Source organism: Odocoileus virginianus, chromosome 2, assembly GCF_023699985.2.
Source record: "Odocoileus virginianus isolate 20LAN1187 ecotype Illinois chromosome 2, Ovbor_1.2, whole genome shotgun sequence".
Lineage (NCBI taxonomy): Eukaryota > Metazoa > Chordata > Mammalia > Artiodactyla > Cervidae > Odocoileus > Odocoileus virginianus.
Window position 1 is genome coordinate 14035013 of NC_069675.1, and position 22423 is coordinate 14057435.

General features: G+C 39.6%; 1 protein-coding gene across 1 annotated transcript in view; it reads right to left on the reverse strand.

Moving 5' to 3' along the window:
• Positions 1-21628, reverse strand: part of SRD5A2 (steroid 5 alpha-reductase 2) — a 48534-nt gene extending 26906 nt beyond the window's left edge. The window contains exon 1 of the mRNA XM_070473067.1: positions 21348-21628. Coding sequence (XP_070329168.1) covers positions 21348-21628 — 281 coding nt within the window. The remainder of the gene's footprint in view (positions 1-21347) is intronic.
• Positions 21629-22423: the final 795 nt, after the last annotated feature.

A 22423-nucleotide genomic window follows, 5' to 3' on the forward strand; every position in this document is an offset into this window, starting at 1 on the left:
AAAATGCAACCAATTAACATTGTCTCTGAGAAGACCAGACACTGGATTTACTAGGCAAAAAGTTTTAATGAATTATTTTAAATATTTCAAAGAGCTAAAAGAAACCATGTCTAAAGACTTAAATGAATTTATAAGAATGAGAGACTATCAAATAGAGAATATCAATAGAGATAGAAATTATAAAGTGGAGCCAAATGAAAATCTGAAGTTGAAAAGTATAACAACTGAAATGAAAAATTCACTAAAGGGGCTTAGCAGTAGACTTGAGCAGGCAGAAGAAAGAATCAATGAAGTTGAAGACAGTTTAATTGAATTATTCCAGTTTGAGGAATAGAAGAAAATAAACAGAGGTTCAGAAATCTGTAGGACACAGAGAGAATAATGACAAAGGGGCAGAAAGAATATTTGAAGAAGTAATGTCCAAAAAATTTTGAATTTGATGACAAACACTAATCAACACATCCAAGAAGTTCAGTGAATGCCACATGGATAGACTTACAGATATCAAAATTTAGGCCTATCATGATTAAACTAATGAAAGCCAAAGCTAAAAAGAGAATCTTGAAAACAGCAATAGAGAAGAAACTCATCACATTCAATAGAATAATCATGAAGGCAAGCAGGCAGTGGAATGACATATTCAATAGTCTGACCAAAAAAAAAAGAAAACCTGTCAAACAATTTTTTACCTGGGAAAATGATCCTTCAAAAGCCAAGAGGGGAAAAAATAGATATATTGGACTTCATCAAAACCATAATGATATATATGTATGTATAGTGGTTCTAAAGGCTAAAGAAAGGCTATTAAAAAAAATAGCCTCCCAATGTTCAACAATGCTCATTGTTGGTCTCCCAATGTGGGACTGCAAGTGCCATCAATACCCCCCAAAACAGGCCCAAAGGCAAAGTCCTTGCCTTTTGAAAACCCAGGGCATAGTGCATGCAGCCATTTTCCAAGGTAAACCATGTATCCACTCTTTAAACCATGTATGCCTCCTTCTGAACTTTCTAAGAATCTGAACGAAAAGTCAATATTCAATCACATTTCATCCAAAGGAGTACATATGACTCAGGACAGGCTCACTACTATAATAAACAACTCCCAAGAGGTTCCATGTTTTAAAAGCTCATTCTTTGCTTGTGTCATAGCACAGTGCTCTTCAGGAGTGATGCTCTGCTCCATAATCATTGAGGATCCAGGCTCTTTCAAGGCATCTTCTTCCTCTGGCCAGCAGACAAAAACAGCATGGAGGATTGTGTAAAGGTTTTCTTAAGGGCAGGCTGCAGATTAGAAGTAGCATATATTACTCCCACTTTCATTCCTTTGGCACCACCCAAATGCAAAAGTGACTGGTACATGCAACCTAGCCACACAGGCAAAAAGCTCTGGAAAAAGCCAGGAGTCCCGGAGAAAAAATAAAATCATTCTGATTGGAAAAACTTTGCTCTTGGAAAGCTGGGAGCAGTCTAAAATGAGAATTTCAGTGCAGAAAGTGGTAAGAACAATGAAGAGGGGAGGAGAGAACACCCAAGAGGCTAACCATTAGTGCTGTGGAGGGTTGCAAGTGAGTTTTACCTTCTGAGCCCAATATGACCTGAGACTCAGTTTCCCTGGGGTTTGGAACCACTTCACTTTAATTCCCTCCTACACTTTTTATTGTAAATTTTCATTCCTCTGTGTTTGTTCTGAACCAAAGTCTGATAAGCACTATGTAAATATAAAGTTTTCTATCACTGCTAAGTAAATATTCATTTGGGGGGATGCTTATTGGAAAGGGTTAACTGAAATTGCACATCCAAGTTAAACTAAAGAAAAAACTTTAAAATTATACATCTTGCATAGACCATCTCATATTTAACTAAGTCTTATTCAAACATAGATGCTATTGCTGAGATTATCAAGCCTATTGAAGACTTTTCACTATATGAAATTTTAGATTTCATTGTCAATCAAAATGAATTTAAATTCTATATATAAAATACTAGGTTTCCTTGTATATATTTACTTGTTATGTATAGTAACAACTCCATCCTCAACTCTATCTCCCCCTTTATCCACTACCCCATTTTCCTGCTTTCTTTTACAGCAAAACTCTTCAAAAGAGTTGTCTATACTTGCCATCTCTATGTCTGTTCCTCCTTTTGTCCTTCCTCTCCCCAACAGAAACTGATCTTGGTGAGACCTCCAGAGACCTCCATATTTTCAATTCCAAGAGCCAATTTTCAGCTCTCTTATTTGACAAGTTGATCACTCCATCTTTCTGGAACCACTGTCTTCATTCAGCTTCCAGCACACCACTTTCTCTTGATTCTTCTCCTACCTCACTGATTTCTCTTCATTTTCTTTTGCTGGTTTCTCTTCATTCCCTTGACTTTTAAATACTGAAGTGCCCCAGGGCTAAGGACTCTGTCTGTCTTTATTTATAGCCACTGTAGATGTGATCACATCTGGACTCATACCTTTTATTAATATTATCATCTATAACATGACAATTCCCAAATTTATGCCTCCAGGCAGAATGTCTGCAGTCCTTGAACTCAGACTCATATAGACAACTACCTGTTAGACATTTAGTTGAAAAGATTTCACAAATTTAATACACCCAAACCCCTAATTCCCCACTCATCCCAAAACCTGCACACCCCTGAACCTGCCCCATCTCAGTTCATTCTTTCACTTGCTTGGATTGAAGACATTGAATCATCATTGACTTCTTCCTCTTCTCTCTTGCTTTCTCTTTCTCTCATAATCTACATAGAATCTATTAGCAAATCCTACTAGCTCTACCTCAAAATATTTCCAGAATCTGGCCACATCTCACCAGTGCTCCCAGAAAATTTTGTAGTACTAAACATACAATGGAAAATAGGAAAAGTCTCAAAACCCCTACTTTAAAATCCTAGAAAAAAAAGAGCATAATAAATCCAAAGGAAGGTAATAATAAAGATAAGTGCAAAAAATCAAAAAATTCAAAATATTGAAACAGCAATAAAATTAATTATTTGAAAAGATGAATAAACTTTACCTTTAATGAGACTAATAAAGAAAAAAGAGAAAACATAATCAGGAAAGAAACAGAACCTGCCAACATCAAAAGGATATTAATGAAATACTATGAATAACTATGTGAAAGTGAAAGTTCCTCAGTCTTGTCTGACTCTTTGCAACCCCATGGACTATTCAGTCCATGGAATTCTCCAGACCAGAATACTGGAGCGGGCAGCCTTTTCCTTCTCCAGGGGATCTTCCCAACCCAGGGATTGAACCCAGGTCTTCCGCATTACAGGTGGATTCTTCACCAGCTGAGCACAGGGAAGCCCAAGAATACTGCAGTGGGTAGCCTATTCCTTCTCCAGCAGATTTTCCTGACCCAGGAATCAAACCAGGGTCTCCTGCATTGCAGGCAGATTCTTTACCAACTGAGCTATCAGGGAAATGATACCTGAATAAATTTGACAGTTTAGATGAAATGGATTAAATCCTTGAAAGACACAAGCTATCATAACTTGCTCTAATGAAATAGACCATTTGGCTAGCCCTATAGCTATTAAGGAAATTTAATTCATAACTTTAAAACTCCTAAAAAAAAAAAAAAAAAAAAAAAAACCCCTCCAGGTCCAGATGGTTTCACTAGAGAATTCTACCAAGCATTTAAAAATAATTTAATGTTTATTTAAACATTCTGCTCAATCTTCTCACTTTATAAGGCTAATGTTACTCTAACACAAAAACCAGACAAACACAGTACAAAGAAAGAAGTATTATGAGCTACTAAAACCCATGATTACAGACACGAAAAATTTTAACGAACCATTAAGAAATTCAACAATGTATAAAAATAATTATACAACGTGATCAAGCAAGTGAGATTTATTCCAGGGATGCAAGGCTGGTTCAATATTCAAAATTGATCAATGCAATCCAACTTTTTAACAGAAAAATAAAAGGAATATTATGATCATATCAATCATTGCAAAAAAAAAGATTGATGAAATTCAACCCTCATTAATGATAAAAACACTGAGAAAATAGGAATAAAGGGAAGCTTTCTGAACTTGATAAAATCCATCTACAGCTAACATTATACTTAATGATCAATGAGTGAATGTTTTCCCTCTGAGATCATAAAGAAAACAAGATGTCTTATCTCTCTACTCCCATTTAACAAAGTGCTGCAAATTCTAGTCAGAGCAATAAGGCAAGAAAAAAATTAAAAGCATACAGATCAGAAGGGAAGAAATAAAATTGCTCTTGTTTGAAAGTGACATGACTGTCTCTATAGAAAATCCCAAAGAATTATCCATAAAGGTAAAAATTCATAAATTGGACTTAACCAAAAATTTTTAAAGTTTTGCTTTTCATAAGACCCTGTTAAGAGAATGAAAGACAAATTACACAATTGGGGGAAATATCTGCAAACCACATATCTTACAAAGAACTAGAATTTAGAATACATAAAGAACTCTCTCTTTGGTACCATCTTTTCAAGGAAGTCACATCAAAAAATTTTAGAGATATATTTTTTTAACTATCACAATGATCGTGGCAACTTAACTCCTCTGAACCTCAGTTTCCTATTTATAAAAGGATAATAACAACCAACCTCAGAAGGTTGTTGAAAGAATTGAACAGTATGATTAATGTAACTGGCACATATTAGAACTTAACAGCTAAGTGTTTCTTTCCAAACCAAGGAAATATATCATTAGAGTTTCTCTGTATAAAGCCAAGGGCCAGCCTAAGACCAATGTGAAAATGATCTTTGAGCCCTAGTCTTTGAATCTGCTCATAGCATATCCCCTGTGGTTTCCTCTCCTGCTGCTTCCCTCTTTCTCCTCCATTCTCAGGATCCCAGACATGCATGACACAGACATACATGGCCATATCCTCAAAAGTTTATTTTTCCTGCAAATTCCCCAGTCTCCAAATCTTTTCTTTCCAGTTCTTTTATTGAAACCTCCCATTCCTTTGTCCCAATCTTTCAGGGTGTTCTACTTCCTATTATCTTCTAAGTGACACCTAAAGCCTATGGGCAATAATCTCTCAGAAGTGTGAGTTAGCACCTGTTATAAGTACATTTGCAACTGATTCTAGGTGACTAGGAAAGAGACCTAAGTATCCTTCTCAAAAACTCTTATACCACAATAGAAGATGAAATATCAATATTATCCCCTGAAAGAAAGTTGAGCCTGTCCCTCATTCATGCTTTGCATAAATACTTTAACAAATAGCAATCAGATGCCACTCACCTTACCTAACATCAGCTCCAGTGTGAAAATGAGAATTGTAATTATGGAGAAGAGAGGTCATTTCACAACCTGAGACCCTTGGGGAAAGGAGAACTCTAGACAGAGCTTTTCAATGTGGAGGTTCCCTATGGCATTGGCAGCAGTCATGTATGGATGTGAGAGCTGGACTATAAAGAAAGCTGAGCGCCAAAGAATTTATGCTTTTGAACTGCAGTGTTGGAGAAGACTCTTGAGAGTCCCTTGGACTGCAAGGAGATCCAACCAGTCCATCCTAAAAATCAATCCTGGATTTTCATTGGAAGGACTGATGTTGAAGCTGAAACTCCACCTGATGCAAAGAGCTGACTCATCTGAAAAGACCCTGATGCTGGGAAAGATTGAGGGCAGGAGAAGAAGGGGATGACAGAGGATGAGATGGCTGGATGGCATCACCGACTCAATGGACATGGGTTTGGGTAGACTCTGGCAGTTAGTGATGGATAGGGAAGCCTGGCATGCTGCAGTTCATGGGGTCACAAAGAGTCGGACACGACTGAGCAGCTGAACTGAACTGAACTGATCCCTAGAGAACATGAAGGCCCTGCCTGAGGGAAAGGAGAAATAGTGAGACAAGATTCCTAAAATAGATGTGAAAGAACAGAGAAAGTATTTTTCTCAAGGTCTTAATGATTGCCTTGCAAGTAGTAACAAAAATCATCTCACAGGTGACTTTCTCTGGTTCATCCCCTCGAAGACGGCAGATAAAGAGTAGTCAATGATGCAAGATTTCCTGTTACCTCTCCTTGGAATTTTTGACCTGGCTATCTGGAGATATGTTGCTTTAAACCAAAGAAAATACTTGAATGGTAGGGATATCAGACATATTTCACGGCCACAAAAAGAATTATTGGGGCAGATGGTTTTTTGATACCAATCAGATTGTGTTCAGGTAGGCTTATTCTGTTAATGCACCCTGCTGTCCTGATATGAAGGCATTTATCCTGAGAGAGAGAATGTGTGTGTGTGCATGTGTGTGTGTGTGTATGTGACTACTGCTAGCCCAGTGAAGAATACGAAATTCACAGAGGTGTGGTAATTTTCCTAAGGCCACACAGTTACAAAGGGACAGCAGAGATGAGATTTAAAAGAGGGTCCTCTGCTTCAAAACTACTCACTCATTTCCAATTGGAAAGGAAAATTGAGATCAAAATATCCAACTGGAAAAAAATTCCACAAGCTCTTCAAAAGAATCTATGTTTGGTTTTTCAGTCATTTTAGCCCAAGGATCTCGTTGCATCTCTGGTAGTCGTTTGTTGCATCTGCTACCCAACATTCATTCTTCCTCCTTAAGTAACTACCCTGGTTCTCCATCAGGGACCCCTTCCTTCCCATCTTAGTCTGTGAAAAGGTTCATCCTCAGCCAATCAGAACAGGGACAACCCTATTACACTGGCTCTTTCAGAGATGGGCGTATAAACTCAACAAGATTTTGCTTATGTTTTCTAAAACTCTTCTTTTCCACATGCCCTAGATCTGAGAGGATGTGCTTAGTTGCTCAGTCAGGTCCAACTCTTTGCAACCCCATGGAGGATATACACTCTTAGATGCTACAGTTGTCTTGCTACCACCAAATGACAGCCTTTCTGAAAACAGAGTTAGTAAAAGAAGCAGAGCCAACAGCTGCAGAGAGAAACCAGATCTTGATGGTATCTTTGGAACCACTAAATCAATCTGGGCCTGAAGTTAGAATTTTCCAGTCATGAAAGGTAATAAATTCAGATTTTACTTAAACCTACTTGAATTTTCTGTCACTTGAAACTGAAAGAGTCCTGATTAATGCAACATCACACTGTTCTCTTGTAAAATGAGCATCGACCTTTTCCAGATTTAAAGCCAGGATTGGTGAAGGTTTTGAGTTGCATTTGATCATAAAATAGAGTTTCCCCAAAATTATTTTCTTGGAGCAGAACTCACCAAGAGGTCTTTCCTTGTCGGAGCCTTTCTGAATGCCAAAGAGCATAAGTCCAACCAGTCCTCTGAGCCCTTGGCCTACTTCCCCAAGTGCTTCCCAAGAAATGATGAACAGTCACTTGTCTACAGACTCAGATGATACCTGTCAATGTAAGTGATGGTTTTGGACATCCTAGAGAGTGGGAAGTACATGTCAAATGCAACAGTGACTAAATACAGAATGAATCAGTGGTGCATGCCATCCAAGCTTATGTTTAATTATGGACCTTGTATTATGGCTTGAATGCTAGCCCCCAAAATATGTTTATGCCCTAATCCCCAGAACTTGTGACTATTACTTCATTATAGCAAAAGAGTGAACATTCTCACATGGCAAACAATGAGATTAAATTAAGGATCTTGAGAAGATGAAGCTATCCTGGATAATCTGAATAGATGCTAAATGCCATCATGTGTATCCTTACACAAGAAAGGAGCAGAAGAAAAGAAGAAAGATACACAGAGAAAAAGGCAATGTGAAGATGGAACATAGATAAAGCCAAGAAATGCAGGCAGCTGCTGAAGCCGAACAAGGCAAGGAAGGATCTCCCTTTAGAGATTCCACAGGGAACCCATCTGACGCATTCTGGCCTCCAAAAGGACAGGAGAAAACAATTTCTGACTTCTGGCCTCCAGAGTGATGACAGAAAAACTTTCTGTTGTTTTAAGCCAGCCGGTTTGTGGTAATTTATTATAGCAACTACAGGGAACTAGTCACCTTGTTAGAGTAGTATTAGGTCACTGAAATTAACTTTGGTTCAGACATCCTGTAAGGGAACTGCCAGCAAAGAACCACATACAACTAGTATTTATACAGTGCTTACTATGCTCCAGGTACTGTTCTAAGTACTTTGCACATATTAACTCATTTAATCTTTACAGCAACCCTAGGAAATAGGTAATATTGTGATTATCCCCATTGTGCAGACGAGGAAACTAAGGCACGGTGAGATTACATTAGCCCAAATTGGTACAGCTATGAAATATCATAGTTGAGATCCAAGTCCAGTTGGAACTATTTCCAGAGTTTATGTTCTTGAGTACTTTGCTCTATTGCATTCACTATACGAAAAAAAATGCCAGTTTCACGGGGATTTGTCTACATTGGAGGCTCTCACCTCTGGTTGCATATTCAAATCACCCAATGCTAAAGGTGAAGAGGCACGCTGAATATAAATAACTCAGAATCACGGGCATAGGATTGGGAGCATTGGCAGCACTCAAGAGTCGCCCCAGATGACTCCAATGTGTGGCCAGGATTAAAAACCACTGACTTCATAACCTCCATTGGCAAATTTAACAAACTTTTTCAAATTGGCAGTGACCAGATGTTTTGGTTTCTCCAAATGTACACACAGAGAAATTAGACTGCAAAATCTAGTATTTTTTAAGGGGCTCAATTCAATAAAACTACTTTTTTTTCCCCTGCAGTAGAATGGTTGATCATTTTCCATAAGGGTTGTACCATGGGAAAAATTCTAGGACAAATAGGTCCCAATGTCAACCCCTTGCAAATGTCCTCTGGTGTGAATTATCTGGTGGTCATGATCCGATAGATACATTGAAATTATGAAAAACATTGAGATGACCAACTCATGAAGACCTAAAACATAGTACACCATTTTTAAGTTTCCTGTTTATATTATCTCTTAATATTTTTGACCTGGTAGTATTGAGAGAACTTGGAATTGCTCATTCATTCAATTTTCCTCTTTCTTTCTGCCTCTACATCAAAATCGAAGTTCAGTCTGAATATCCAATTAATTACCAAAGTTTTAAGAAACTGAGGATTCTTCTGAGTGATGGAAGAGTAATTATCATTGAGGGACAACCTCCTACAAGAGACAGGCTACAGACCACTGACCCTATTCACTTATTCGTTTGTTTGTGCCTAAGATCAAGATCTTAGTGTACTAATAGACCCAGATGGATCTCTTGACCTGAGTAACTAATCAATTAATTTGCATAACCAGCTTATCTCTTCTTTTTAAGTTGATAGGTTTGGTGTGTGTTTTGGCATTGTGTAAACACACCTGCTCAGCCACTCATGATAAATGATCATGAGCAAAATAACAAATTGTAAATTGTGACATTGGGTGGTTTTCATCTTGAAGCACAAATTTCAGCAAGCTTACTAAGGTGAGCTAAGGACAAGACATGTTCACTGTTGGACACAAATACATCATTTCTCTAAGCTACAACTTTGTATCCTTTATTTCTCATTGTTTGCAAAAACAAAACTGTGGTTTTCAATTCTAGCTGTTTGACTTTTTACTGTAGCCCAGTTTTATAGGGATTCTGATGTCATTTGGAATGGTCCAGGAATAGAGCCCATTACCACCAGCCAGAATGAAAAACTTGTAATACATGGGACACTAGGTAGAGTACTCAAAAAGGCCTTGGATCAAAGGAGAGAATTAATTAGCCCTTGCACTAGCACTCTTCTAGAAGTACCTAGAAAATCAGATCAAGATCTGAAAGGGCCAGATTACTTCCAAGTAACTTAACTGCACCCCAGAACAAAGCTCAAGAATATTTACAGGAATACAAAAATATGCAATAGCCAGCAAGGTACAGTGTGCTGTGCTATACTTAGTTGCTCAGTCACGTTTGACTCTTTCTGACCACATGCACCAAGTTCCTCCGTCCAGATGACCAGGCATGCAAAGAAGCAAGAAAACACAGATGTTAGAATTACCAGACAACGACATTAAAATAGCTATTATAATTGTATTTCATGTGTACGTAAAATTAAGTAGAGACATAGAAAAGAGCAAAAAAAAAGCCAAAATCGAACTTCTAGACATGGAAACTACAATGTCTGTGATGGAAACAGGATTAACAACACACAAGATATCACAGAATAAAAGACTGTAAACTTGAAGACATAGCAACAGAAACTATCCAAAAGAAACACACTGAGAAAAAATCTTAAAAAATGATAAAAGCATCAGTGATCTGTAAGACAGTTTCATAAAAGAGGAAAAAGATAAGGAAGAAGACAGGTTTCTTTTCGGAAATGATGTAAGCAAGATAAGAGTGGAGCAACATATTTATTTATTTATTTGGAGCAACATATTTAAAGTACTGAAACTAAATAGCTGCAATCTAAAATGTTGTATCTAGAATTATATACCTTCAGAAACAAAGGAGCTATAAAGATATTTTCAGATATTCAAAATATGAAAAAAAAAATGGCCCTAAAAAGTTAAATTCTTCAGGCAAAAGAAAAAATAATATAAGATAGAAATATAGATCAACGTTCAAAAGTAAAGAACATCAGAAATGGGAAATACATGATTTTATCATTTAAATCCCTTTAAAAGATAATTGACTTTTTAAACAAAAATAAGAGCAATATGTTGAAGCTTCTTATGGCATGTGTAGGAGTAAAACAAATACAATAGCATAAAGGTCAACAGGGGAGAAATGGAAGTATATTATTTCATATTCCTATACATGAAGTGGTATAATATCACTAGAAAGTAAATGGTGATATAAAATGGAATAAAATAACACTCAATTCAAAAGATGGAAGATAAAGGGAAAATAGGAACAAACAACAGACAGACAAATAGAAACAAATAGCAATATGATAGATTTCAACCAAACTACAAAAATCTGTGCTTTTAATTGGAAGGACTGATGCTGAAGTTGAAGCTTCAGTACTTTGGCCACCTGATGTGAAGAGCTGACTCATTAGAAAAGACCTGACGCTGGGAAAGACTGAAGGCAGGAGGAGAAGGGGATGACAGAGGACAAGATGTTTGGATGGCATCACCAACTCAATGGTTATGAGTTTGAGCAAGCTCCAGGAGATGGTGAAAGACAGGGAAGCCTGGGGTGCTGCAGTCCATGGGGTCGCAAAGAGTCAGACAGACTGAGCAGCTGAGCAATAGAGAACAACTTTAAACACAACTGCATTTTAAGGAATCTTCAACACCCTAACTCAAAGGGTCAATATGAAAGATGGCAATTTCATGCAAATCAAAACCTCAGTGAGGTACCATTACACGCCAGTCAGAATGGCTGCTATCCAAAAGTCTACAAGCAATAAATGCTGGAGAGGGTGTGGAGAAAAGGGAACCCTCTTACACTGTTGGTGGGGATGCTAACTAGTACAGCCATTATGGAGAAAAGTGTGGAGATTCCTTAAAAAACTGGAAATAGAACTGCCATATGACCCAGCAATCCCACTTCTGGGCATACACACCGAGGAAACCAGATCTGAAAGAGACACGTGCACCCCAATGTTCATCACAGCACTGTTTATAATAGCCAGGACATGGAAGTAACCTAGATGCCCATCAGCAGATGAATGGATAAGAAAGCTGTGGTACATATACACCATGGAATATTACTCAGACATTAAAAAGAATTCATTTGAATCAGTTCTAATGAGGTGGATGAAACTGGAGCCCATTATACAGAGTGAAGTAAGCCAGAAAGAAAAACACCAATACAGTATACTAACGCATATATATGGAATTTAGAAAGATGGTAACGATAACCCTATATGCAAGACAGAAAAAGATACACAGATGTATAGAACAGACTTTTGAACTCTATGGGAGAAGGTGAGGGTGGGATGATCTGAGAGAACAGCATCGAAACATGTATACTATCAAGTGTGAAACAGATCACCAGTCCAGGTGGGATGCATGAGACAAGTGCTCAGGGCTGGTGCACTGGCAAGACCCAGAGGGATGGGATGGGGAGGGAGGTGGGAGAGGGGATTGGGATGGGGAACACATGTAAATCCATGGCTGATTCATGTCAATGTATGGCAAAAACCACTACAAGTTAAAAAAAAAAAGAAAGAAAGATGACAATTTCAGAAGTTAGTGATGTCATAGTGGCTTAGTGGGGGAGATCATGTAGTGGTGACTTTCCCCTCAAAGCAATGCTTATTTGTAGAAATATCTTTCCTTTTATCATTTTATTGAAATATAGTTGATTTACAGTGTTGTGTTAATTTCTGCTGTACACCACAAAGTGACTCAGTTATACACATATATACATTCTTTTTTATATTCTTTTCCATTATGGTTTATCACAAGATATTGCATATACCAATAGTTCCTTGTGCTATACAGTAGGACCTTGTGTTTATCCATTCTTGTAGAAATGTCTTGATCTCTATTGGCATTTAATTACGTAGTTAGCAAGGTAACTTAAAAGCTCATAATGTCAGTATTATTCCTTCTATTAGGTATAGTGAAAGTTACACAATTAAACACTTTGAAATTATTACATGCAAATCCCATAAACCACAAGTATCAGCTATTCACACCACTTTAATGAATATATTCATTCATAAGTGTTGATGGAGATTTCTCAGAGCATATTCATTTTGCACTACTTCTTCATAAATCACCTTATACCTTAAACTTATTTTCATCACAGACACAGAACAAAGAAGCTAATATTTTTGAAGTATACATAATATTCAATCATATTAGTTATAATCAGCCCTTAATAGTGGAGCATTTAAGTAACTTCCAGTATTCTACAGTTGAGAACCATAACACCATAATTTTATGTAAATTGTTTCTTTCTTTTGGACAATTTCCCTTGAGTATTCTCCCCAAGTGAAATTCCTGGGGGGAAGAAAGTGAACAGCTATTCAGCTCTGGTTAAGCATCGCCTCACAGAAAGTTTGAACAATTCTCAGTGACACAAAGCCACACATACACACAGTTTTTTCATAGGTCTATGTATAGTTTTTTTAATCTTCATCGAGATATGATTAACAATTAACTGCACATATTTAAAGCTTGCAGTTTCATAAATTTTAAAACCGTCATGACATCAAAATAAAGAACGCATCCATCTCCACCAAAATTTTGTTCATACTCCTCATAATCTCATCCTCCTGTCTCTCCATTTGTCCCCAGGAAACCACTGATGTACTTCATGTTCCATAGATGAGTTTGAATTTCACAGAGTTGTATACAAATGGAGTCATAAAGCATATACTCTCTTTTTGCTTGGCTTCTTTGCCCAGGATAATTATTCTGAGCTTCATCCTTGTAGCTCACGTCAATAGTTCATTCATTTTTATGGTGGAGTAGTATTTGATTATTTGGCTATACCAGTTTGTTTACTCATTTATTTTTTGATGGATATTTGGGTGATTTCCAGTTTTTGGCTACTACAAATAAAGCTGCTAGAAGCCTTTGTATACAAGTCTTTGTGTCAACATATGCTTTTATGTTGCTTGGAAAAAGAGCTAGCAATGGAATGGGCAGGTCACATGTTATGTTTATGTTTAACTTTTTAAGAGACTTCAAAATGTTTTCCAAAGAGATTGCCATTTTACATTCCCATCAACAATGTCTAAGTGTTCTAGTCTTCCACATCCTCAGTAGCACTTGGTACGTTTCATCTTTTTACTGTAGCCATTCTAATGGAAACATACTGATATCCCATGTAGTTTGATTAGCATTTCCCTAATGACTAATGTGATGTGAGATCACATTATGTGATGTGAGATTGTATGTGTATGTGTATGTGTATGTGTATGGATGTGAGAGTTGGACTATAAAGAAAGCTGAGCACTGAAGAATTGATGCTTTTGAACTGTGGTGTCAGAGAAGACTCTTGAGAGTCCCTTGCACTGCAAGCAGATCCAACCAGTCCATCCTAAAGGAAATCAGTCCTGAATATTCAGTGGAAGGACTGATGCTGAAGCTGAAACTCCAATATTTTGGCCACCTGATGCAAAGAACTGAATCACTGGAGAAGACACTGATGCTGGGAAAGATTGAAGACAGGAGGAAAAAGGGACGACAGAGGACAAGGTGGTTGGATGGCATCACCAACTCAAAGGACATGAGTTTGAGTAAACTCCAGGAGCTAGCAATGGACAGGGAGGCCTGGTGTGCTGCAGTCCATGGGGTTGCAAAGAATCAGACACAACTGAGTGACAGAACTGACCTGAACTGAATGACTAATGATGTTGAGCATCTTTCCCTGTTTTTATTTGCCATTCATATGTTTTCTTTAGCAAAGTATCTGTTCATATCATGAGGTGTAGGAGCAATTTCATTAGTTAAAGAAAAGTATTTTTAACAACTGATACTGGAACAATGGGCTATCCATATGCAAAAGGAAGAACTTTGATTCATATTGCTAACCCTATATAAAAATTACCTCAAAATAGGTCATAGACAAAAATGTAAAACTTAAAACAATAAATCTGTTATAAGAAAATAACAGAAAAATCCATGTGACCTTAGACTACGTAAAGGTTTCTTAGGTTGCATGAAAACAAATAGAAAAACTGGACTTCATCAAAATTAAAAAACTCGGTTTTTCAAAAGATACAGTTAAGAGAATGAAAAAAGATAAGTTATGCAGACCAGGAGAAACTAATTGCAAAGCACATATTTGGTAAAGAACTTGTATCTAGAATATGTAAGAATTTTCAAAATTCAATAACAAGAAAACAAAGGACCCAACACACTACTATTTAGATTTGTTTATCAGATAGATAACTTTTAGTAAGTAAATTACATTCACTGGGAGACTGAAGTGAGACCAAGCACTGATGTTGAAAGAGGACAGATAGAGGCAGGAGCGAGACATAAAGAATGCATACAGAAAAGGATTTGGGATTTTTCATTTTCAAATAAGAAAACTGTCAAAAGCAAATGGCCTTACTTTCTTCACAGTAACTTTTAGGATCAGCCTTGACAACAAGAAGTAAGTATAATGGGAGAATCTTGAAAATGGCCCAGAACTGATTTAAAGCTTGGATAGTAGGATCAGATATTATGGCATGATGAAAAAGAAATTTTATATTAAAAAGAGGAGAGGTATTCTAAGACGGAGCACATATGGTGCATAGGGCAATTTTTAAGTTACCAAACAACCCCCTTTCCTGACTAAACATCTCATTCCCACTCACAATCCTGGGAATAGACCATCCTTTGAGGATCAGCTAAAGGCTCATCATTCCCCTTCACTCCCACCAATCACCACAACCAGGCAGAGCACAGTTATTTGTGAAATCACATTAAAACAGCAATTGTCTCAAGGACAAAATGAGATAACTGATATAAAACACATAACATAATTCCAGGAACACCCAGAGCTCAATAAATGTTGGTTTCTCCTTCCTTTATTCCCCTTCCATAACCAAATGGAAGACAAATTGCACTGCTGGCCCCAGTTCAGAGGGTTTTAAAATTTAGAACTCCCATGCTAAGCTGAGTCTTCTCAAAGGCTGCTGGGTTGAGCGCAGCAACTTTTCAAACATCTTGCATCCAGCCTTTGCCATCCCCATTGCCATATGTGGCAAGGAGTCAAAAAGCAAAATGGGACGTGTCCCAGGTTCCAGAACCAAGTTGCCAGGCTCTGGCAAAAATCAACAGGTAGACAATTTTCATGGTCTATCTGGTAACAGAAAATATTTAGGTTGCCCCTCGTGCTTACGAGGGCCCCTCAGTTGAGTGTCCCTCTGGCCTTTCCACTCTCCCTCACTTATTTCCCCTCAGGAAAGGAGAAATAAATGGTAAATCTGAAAGCAGGGCTTCTCAAGGAATGTTTGCAGCTCAGGCCTTCTCTCATTCTGCTGTCTTTCCAGAACAGGCACTGTGGTATTCAGTCATCATTGTTGCTGAGTATTTCTGAGGGGCAATGTTAGGATTCAAAATGGAAACTATGTTGACCCAAATAAGCTTTACCGCTAATAAGGGTGGTAATTTGTTTCTAGTTGCCTAATTCCTGGGTCTCTTAGTTGATATGAACTTGGGTGGGGAAGAGGGGTGTCTTTAATTGGGCTTCCTCAAAACCCACCCACCCATCTGCACACTCAGACGGGCACCAGAGACCTCAGCACGTTCAGTAGCGTGACATGTCCCTCAGTTTGCATTTTCCCACCTGTCCTGGGCCTCTCACACTGACATTGCCACCACCAAGCTTTCACACCAGGTGGAGTGTCAGACACACCATGATGCATTTTGCTGCCTTCCTCCCAGAGGGCAAGGACCAGCTATTGTACTTCTTTTGTGTGTTCCCCTAGGGCCCAGTACAGTTCTGAGCTCATGGAACTCTGATAAAGAACTGGGAGACCCAAGTTCAAGCCCCACTCTGCCCCTTCCTCACCATGGAACTTCATGCACATCACTTCACCAACTTGGATCGCTGTTTCCTTATCATGATTGTTCTTTTTAAGTGACATTAAATTAGACTTTAAATGAGTAAGAAGTTGGTCCCTTCTTCAGTGTAGTAAAAGTGGTCAAGATCTCTAAAACTTGTTTACATCTCTGGCAAACATAGCTGTATATGTTTCAGATGTGCTTATGATGTCACCCCATTTAGAATGTAAACTCCAAGACTCCTACTATTTCCCACAAAGGTTCAAATAAAGGACTTGGAACCCAGGAATCCTCAGAAAATGAGATTTACTACCAAATTCCTATTAAAAGGTAGCAGAATTTTCCTAGACTATGTCCACTGCTTTTATACAGGATTTAACACAATTTTATGATAGAATTAACAGAGAACTAAATGTAAAGCTATGTTACTCATGGTTTTCTTAAGGAAGAACTGGCAAAATATGACCCACAGGCCAAATACAGCCCACTACCTGTTTTTGTAAATGAAGTTTTACTGGAACATTACCACACTCATTTCTCTACATACTGTCTGTGTTTTCATGCTACAAGAGCAGAGTTGAGTACCTGTAGCAGACACTGTATGACTGCAAAGCCTAAAATAGCTACTATCTAGCTCTTCTACAGAAAAAGCTTGCTGACCCCCAGTTTAAAGAATCTCTCAGTTAATCTTAATTGATCCAAATTATGCCTCATGAATGTCCTTAACACATGATTAAGTGACCACAAGAATTCAGTTTATTCTGTGTGGGCCTTTCTTCTCAGTGTATAAGAGGAGAGAATTGTTAAGATGGTTTCCAATGGCCACATTAATCATCGTTCTGATTTTCAGCCAATCACTAATTTCCTTCACAAGGTTTGATTACTTCTGGATATTGGAGACATGTGAAGGTCGTGAGATTGGGGAAGCCCTGGCAGGGCATGACAGGAGACTCAAGTTCCAGTCCCTTCTCTGCCCTAATTGACTGAATTCTGCGGTGCTCTGCTTCTATAGAATGAGGAGCCTGGACAGGTGTGACATTTCTTTAAAACAGAGAATTATGATCAAGGGTGTGAAGTGCCTCATGGAAGGCCACTCTGGCTGCTATGAAAGCCCAAGGAATGGTACCACATCTTGACTTACAAAAGGAGAAAGGACTCAGAGAATGCTTCTTGGAGGAAGTGATGATCTGAGTCTTGAAGGATGGAGGATTCATGCTCTGGAGGATGAACTAAGCAATCGAGCAAAAAGACCTCTTACTGAAGCCATCATTGTACTTGGCTGAATAGAAAACATCTTTAGTTTCAGCATGTAAACTACAGAAAAGTTCTCTCCAAATTCAAATAGATTCTAATGTGTGCATTACACTCTGCTTCTGAACATGCCTCATGGAAGGTCAAATTGCCATCAACTTTTTACAAAATAAAATCTCTTTTTTTTTTGAAAATAGATTTTTCTTTTTCATCTAAGCACCAAGGTCACACCCAAGTCTTAAAAAAACTTCAGCTTCCCCCAGGCTTAGGTGGTGTGATGACTATTGCATGAAACACCACAGGAAGTTGAGAAAATGATCAATCAGGGAGTAGGGGCAAAGTATTATTCCAGGCTATAATCAAGGTCAACAAGAGCTGAGAAAATTTGGACTATGAGCAACTTTAGACATGGGATTAGGCAACATGCTTACACAGCAGTCATTTTCACGTAGTTAAACCATCCAAATATCCACAACAATAGATTCTGAAGGGAAGAGAATGATCTGAGTTGACCGAGTCATGCAATCTCAGCAATGATTCCTAAGTAATTGCTAGCTCTCCCACATTTCTGACTGCCTTTACTGATGTCAGAAGAAGAGTTCATTCATGCATTCAACAAATTTTAGTGAGTACCAGCTATGTACCGTCACTTTCTACACCAAGACACAGCAATGAACAAATGAGACAAACACCTTTGCCCTTGTGAAATTCACATTCTACTATGTCATCCTTCTATGGAGAAAAGTGCAAAGAGTTTCACCTTCTAGCCTATGGGATATATTGCTTTCTGAATAGTCCCCAAAGGACATTTTGCAAAAGAGTCTAAGCCACATATCAACCAACCTTCTTGTGAACACTCTTCCCTTCATCATATTCTCTGTGTCATAGCTATGCACAGGACAGGATAAAACCAAGACAGTCTGGAGCTTTTTTTTTTAATGTGTCCTCACTATCAACCCAAATGACTTCTAAAGCCTAAAGCCAAAATGCTCATATCTTTGAACCACTTCTGGGAATCCTGGCTAAGAAAATGGTCCTGACTTCTGAAAAAATAATGGATGCAATAATGTACATCATAGCCTTATTTAACCTAGCCTAAACAAAAAGACAAATTGTCCCATTTAATAAAACTTCTATGTAAAAATTATTTAAATTATTTCAAAAGCTATAAATTAATGGATAAATTATTGTTTTTAGGATAAATGAAATAACAAGCAACCACTAAGATGATATTTACAAAGAGTCCATGATAATGTGGAAAATTTTTATTATGGACAGTACTCAGGTAGAACTAAAATCTATATATATTCCATATAGCAAGCATGTATAAAAATCTACCAAGAAAAATTAAAGCCTTGATGGAAATGTCCCAAAACATTAACAATTAATGTACTCAGGTGCTGAAATTATTGAAAATTTTCTACTTTTGTATTTTCCATAATTTCTATAGTAAATATTCATTATTTTTATAACTTAAAAAATAACTTTAAACCTAAATATATTTTTTTTAAAGGGCAAGAACAAGATAGCAAGAGCAAATATAAAACAGTTTATCATGGTAGCTAAGAGCCTGAGATCTGGATTCAAACTCCATGGATCTAAATCCTAGCTCCCTGCTTACTGTGTGACCTTGGGCAAGTTATTTAATCATTTTTTGGCCCCAGTTTCCCACCTGCAAAATGGAAGTGATAATAGAACTTCCTTAATGGGATGGTATAAGGATTATAAATAACTCAAATAGTTCTTGGAGTAACCCCTTGTAAGCACTCAAAATGATAACAGATTCAATAGTCCAATGGACTCAAACAAAGAGTTCACACAAAGGGAATGATGCACAAAACATCACATCTTCATTCCTTAGGGAAAACTCATTCACACAGAGTTGTGTTTTCAGTGGGAATTTTCCTGCAGGCAGACTTAGTCCCCAAATCCTTTACTTACATTTTAAATTTCCCCTGAATAAGATGAACAGTATGTCGATATTCATTTTATGAGTAATTACTTCCTTGGTTCTTTTAATGTACTTGTCACAATTTATTAAGGAAAAGTACCTTTTGGCTTTAAAAGCAAGTCTAAAATTCTTTTTTAAAAGGATTGTAAGAAAACACTAAACTTTACTGTAAGATGAAATGAACTCATAAAAATATTGTTTATGGTGCTAAAAGTAACTTTCTGATAAAAATCACATTTTTTCTGTTAAATATGCTTTCAGAAAACAAGTGAAGTCAAAAGCTGGTCTCTAGCCTTCTGCATCTAATGTCTTTCTTTCTGTGCAAACTAAACCACTTAAATCTGGGTAAAATAAAATCCAGAAAGGACAACCATTTATAAAATGGTTGCTTGGCAATAATTATTAAAAGAGTGAGAATTCAGTTAAAATTGCATAAATATTAAATCTTAACCAATAAAAAAGATCCAGAGGATAAGAAAAAGTTATAAGAAAAGACAGTTTAAAACTTGTTCTTCTACACTTCCTTTTCCCAAAATGAGGCATCGCTTTTCCCTCACAATCTATTATGAGAGAGGATCATGCCTTTCAGCTTTGAGACAAATTGTTTACCCTAATGCCTAACCTAGATTTCCTTGATTTTTTGATCCCATAAATTTTCTATTCAAAAAAGGCTGTGCTTCTGTTCCAGTTCTTGGTTTGGTTTGGCAACTTTTCTCTGTCTATGAATTCTGTTTTCTCCTTACAGAGTATCTACCCGTGTAACATGGTGGGAGGGTCTTGAGCCACAGAGATTCGCAGGCTTAGATTTTAATTTGGCTGGGCGCTAGCTGTATTATTTTCATTCAGCCACTTAACCTTAAACAGCCTCAGTTTCTTTGTCTATAAAATGGGCACAGTAAATGCAGACCTCACAAGGTTACAACGGGGCTACATGGGACTGCAGGAGGCAAATGACTAGGCATGGTGGGCAACTGAATCAAGCGCTTGTTCCTTCCCCTATGAGTCTCTTTTGAGCAGTCATTCTCCAAATCCTGAAATCCCTTGGTTTCTTTCCTTCTTTCCGTCTCAGACCAGAGGTAAATTTCTCCTGAACTTGGGACTGTTTTCATCCAGAAGACCATTTGGGCTCTAAGTTAACTTCAACTCATTCACTCTTACGTACCAGGGGAACATGAAACGGGTTGGTGGTGAGCGCGGTCCCTTTTCCATGGGCCCGGAGAAGTGGGACTCTTCCTCAGGCCCGTGGGTTCCCATTGCATTCTCTTTCCCACCATTTAAGTCTGGCTCTGCCCATCTCCCTAACGAGATAAGTTGATCCAGAGCCTCTGAGCTACATTTCCTTCGGGAAATGCCAATACTTGGGCTCCCTCAAGACCTCAAAACCAGCCCGCCCGCACCCTGTCAAGGAAAGGTGAAGAAGGAACGAGACGCCACAGGTGACACGCGATCGCGCGGAATCGGAGAGGTTACCGCCGGGCCAAGAGCTCTGCCCAGCTCGAGCCTTCCAGGGCGCCTCCCGCCCCGCTCTTCCGGCAGCGCAGTCAAAGGATTCGCAGCGCACCTGAGAAGCGCTCGGAGCCGCGGAGAGCGGAGGCGGCGTCTGCCCGCGATGGCTTCTCCACTAGCCCGCGTCCGGCCCGCAGCCCCGCGCTGCCGGACGCTCCCCTGGCCCCGCACTCCACGCTCCTTGCAGCCGCCCGCACTGCCCCTCTGCGATCCTCCAGGCGCCCCGCGCGCTGCGCTCCCGGACGCCGGGAGCCTGGCGGTGCGCTCCACTCCGCGCCCTCAAGGGAAAACGCTACCTGTGGAAGTAATGTGCGCAGAAGAGGCCCAGAAGCACAGCAGCAGGCGGACCCAAGAGGGAGCCGGGCTGCCAGGCGAGTATCCCCGCGGGCACCGCGAAGGAGGGCAGCTCCTGCAGGAACCAGGCGGCGCGGGCGGGCAGACGGACAGCCGCGGGCGTCAGGTTCTCCGAGTACTTCCCGTAGCCGGAGGGCTTCGCGAGGTACAGGACCAGTGCCCCCAGGGCGGTCAAAGTGGCACTGCCTGCCAGCACCGGACTCTGCTGGCAGCGAGCAGACATCGCGCCGCGTTCCCTGCCGGTGGCCGCTACCAGCGCAGAAGAGAGCGAGGCCCCCGCGGTCCCTTTATGGAGAGCTAGACGCCACCCCGCGTCCGCCCCTTCTGCCTTGGCTCCCGCCCCTGCATCCCACCTCGCATCCCGGTGCGGTCGGCCCTGGCTAGGCTCGCAGCGATGCCCCTTTCACAAGGCTGGCACTCTGGGAAGCAGCCAGGCGGAGAATGGATGAAGGCTTTCGTGGAGCCAACGTCGTGTGCTGGGCCCTTCCATTAGCCCATGTTAGGCGCCTTCGCTCGCGCGCGCGCCCTCTCCATCGCCTGCCACCCTTCTCAGCTTCTAAGTGCCCTTCGAAGATTTGCTCTTCACCCATCAGCCTCTGATGCTGCAACTTCTGAGACTAGGAAATAAGAGAAAAGCACAGGTACGACTTAGCCAGGGTGATTCTGCGGCCGTAACACACACTGAGTGGCCGCCACGCAACCCCCACCCAATGACAATCAGCACCAGGGTCTCCCCAAACCCTCCGGTTCCGTGTGCTCCTTCGCTCTCCTGCTTCCACTCAGCCCTGCGTCCTTCCTCCAACCCTGGGCCCAGCATCCGGGCACATCCTGCATTCCCCAGGCTTTCTGTGTCCCGGAGCCGCGTTCCTCGGTTAGTGACCCTTCCGCACCGCCTCGCCCCCAGATAGTTACCAGCCTCTCCCCATCACTACTGCCTCCGCGGTCTTTCTCGTTAAAGAGGCTAGTCCCTCATCTAGGGTGGATGAATCGAGTTCCACATGTTGCCATTCGAGTGCAA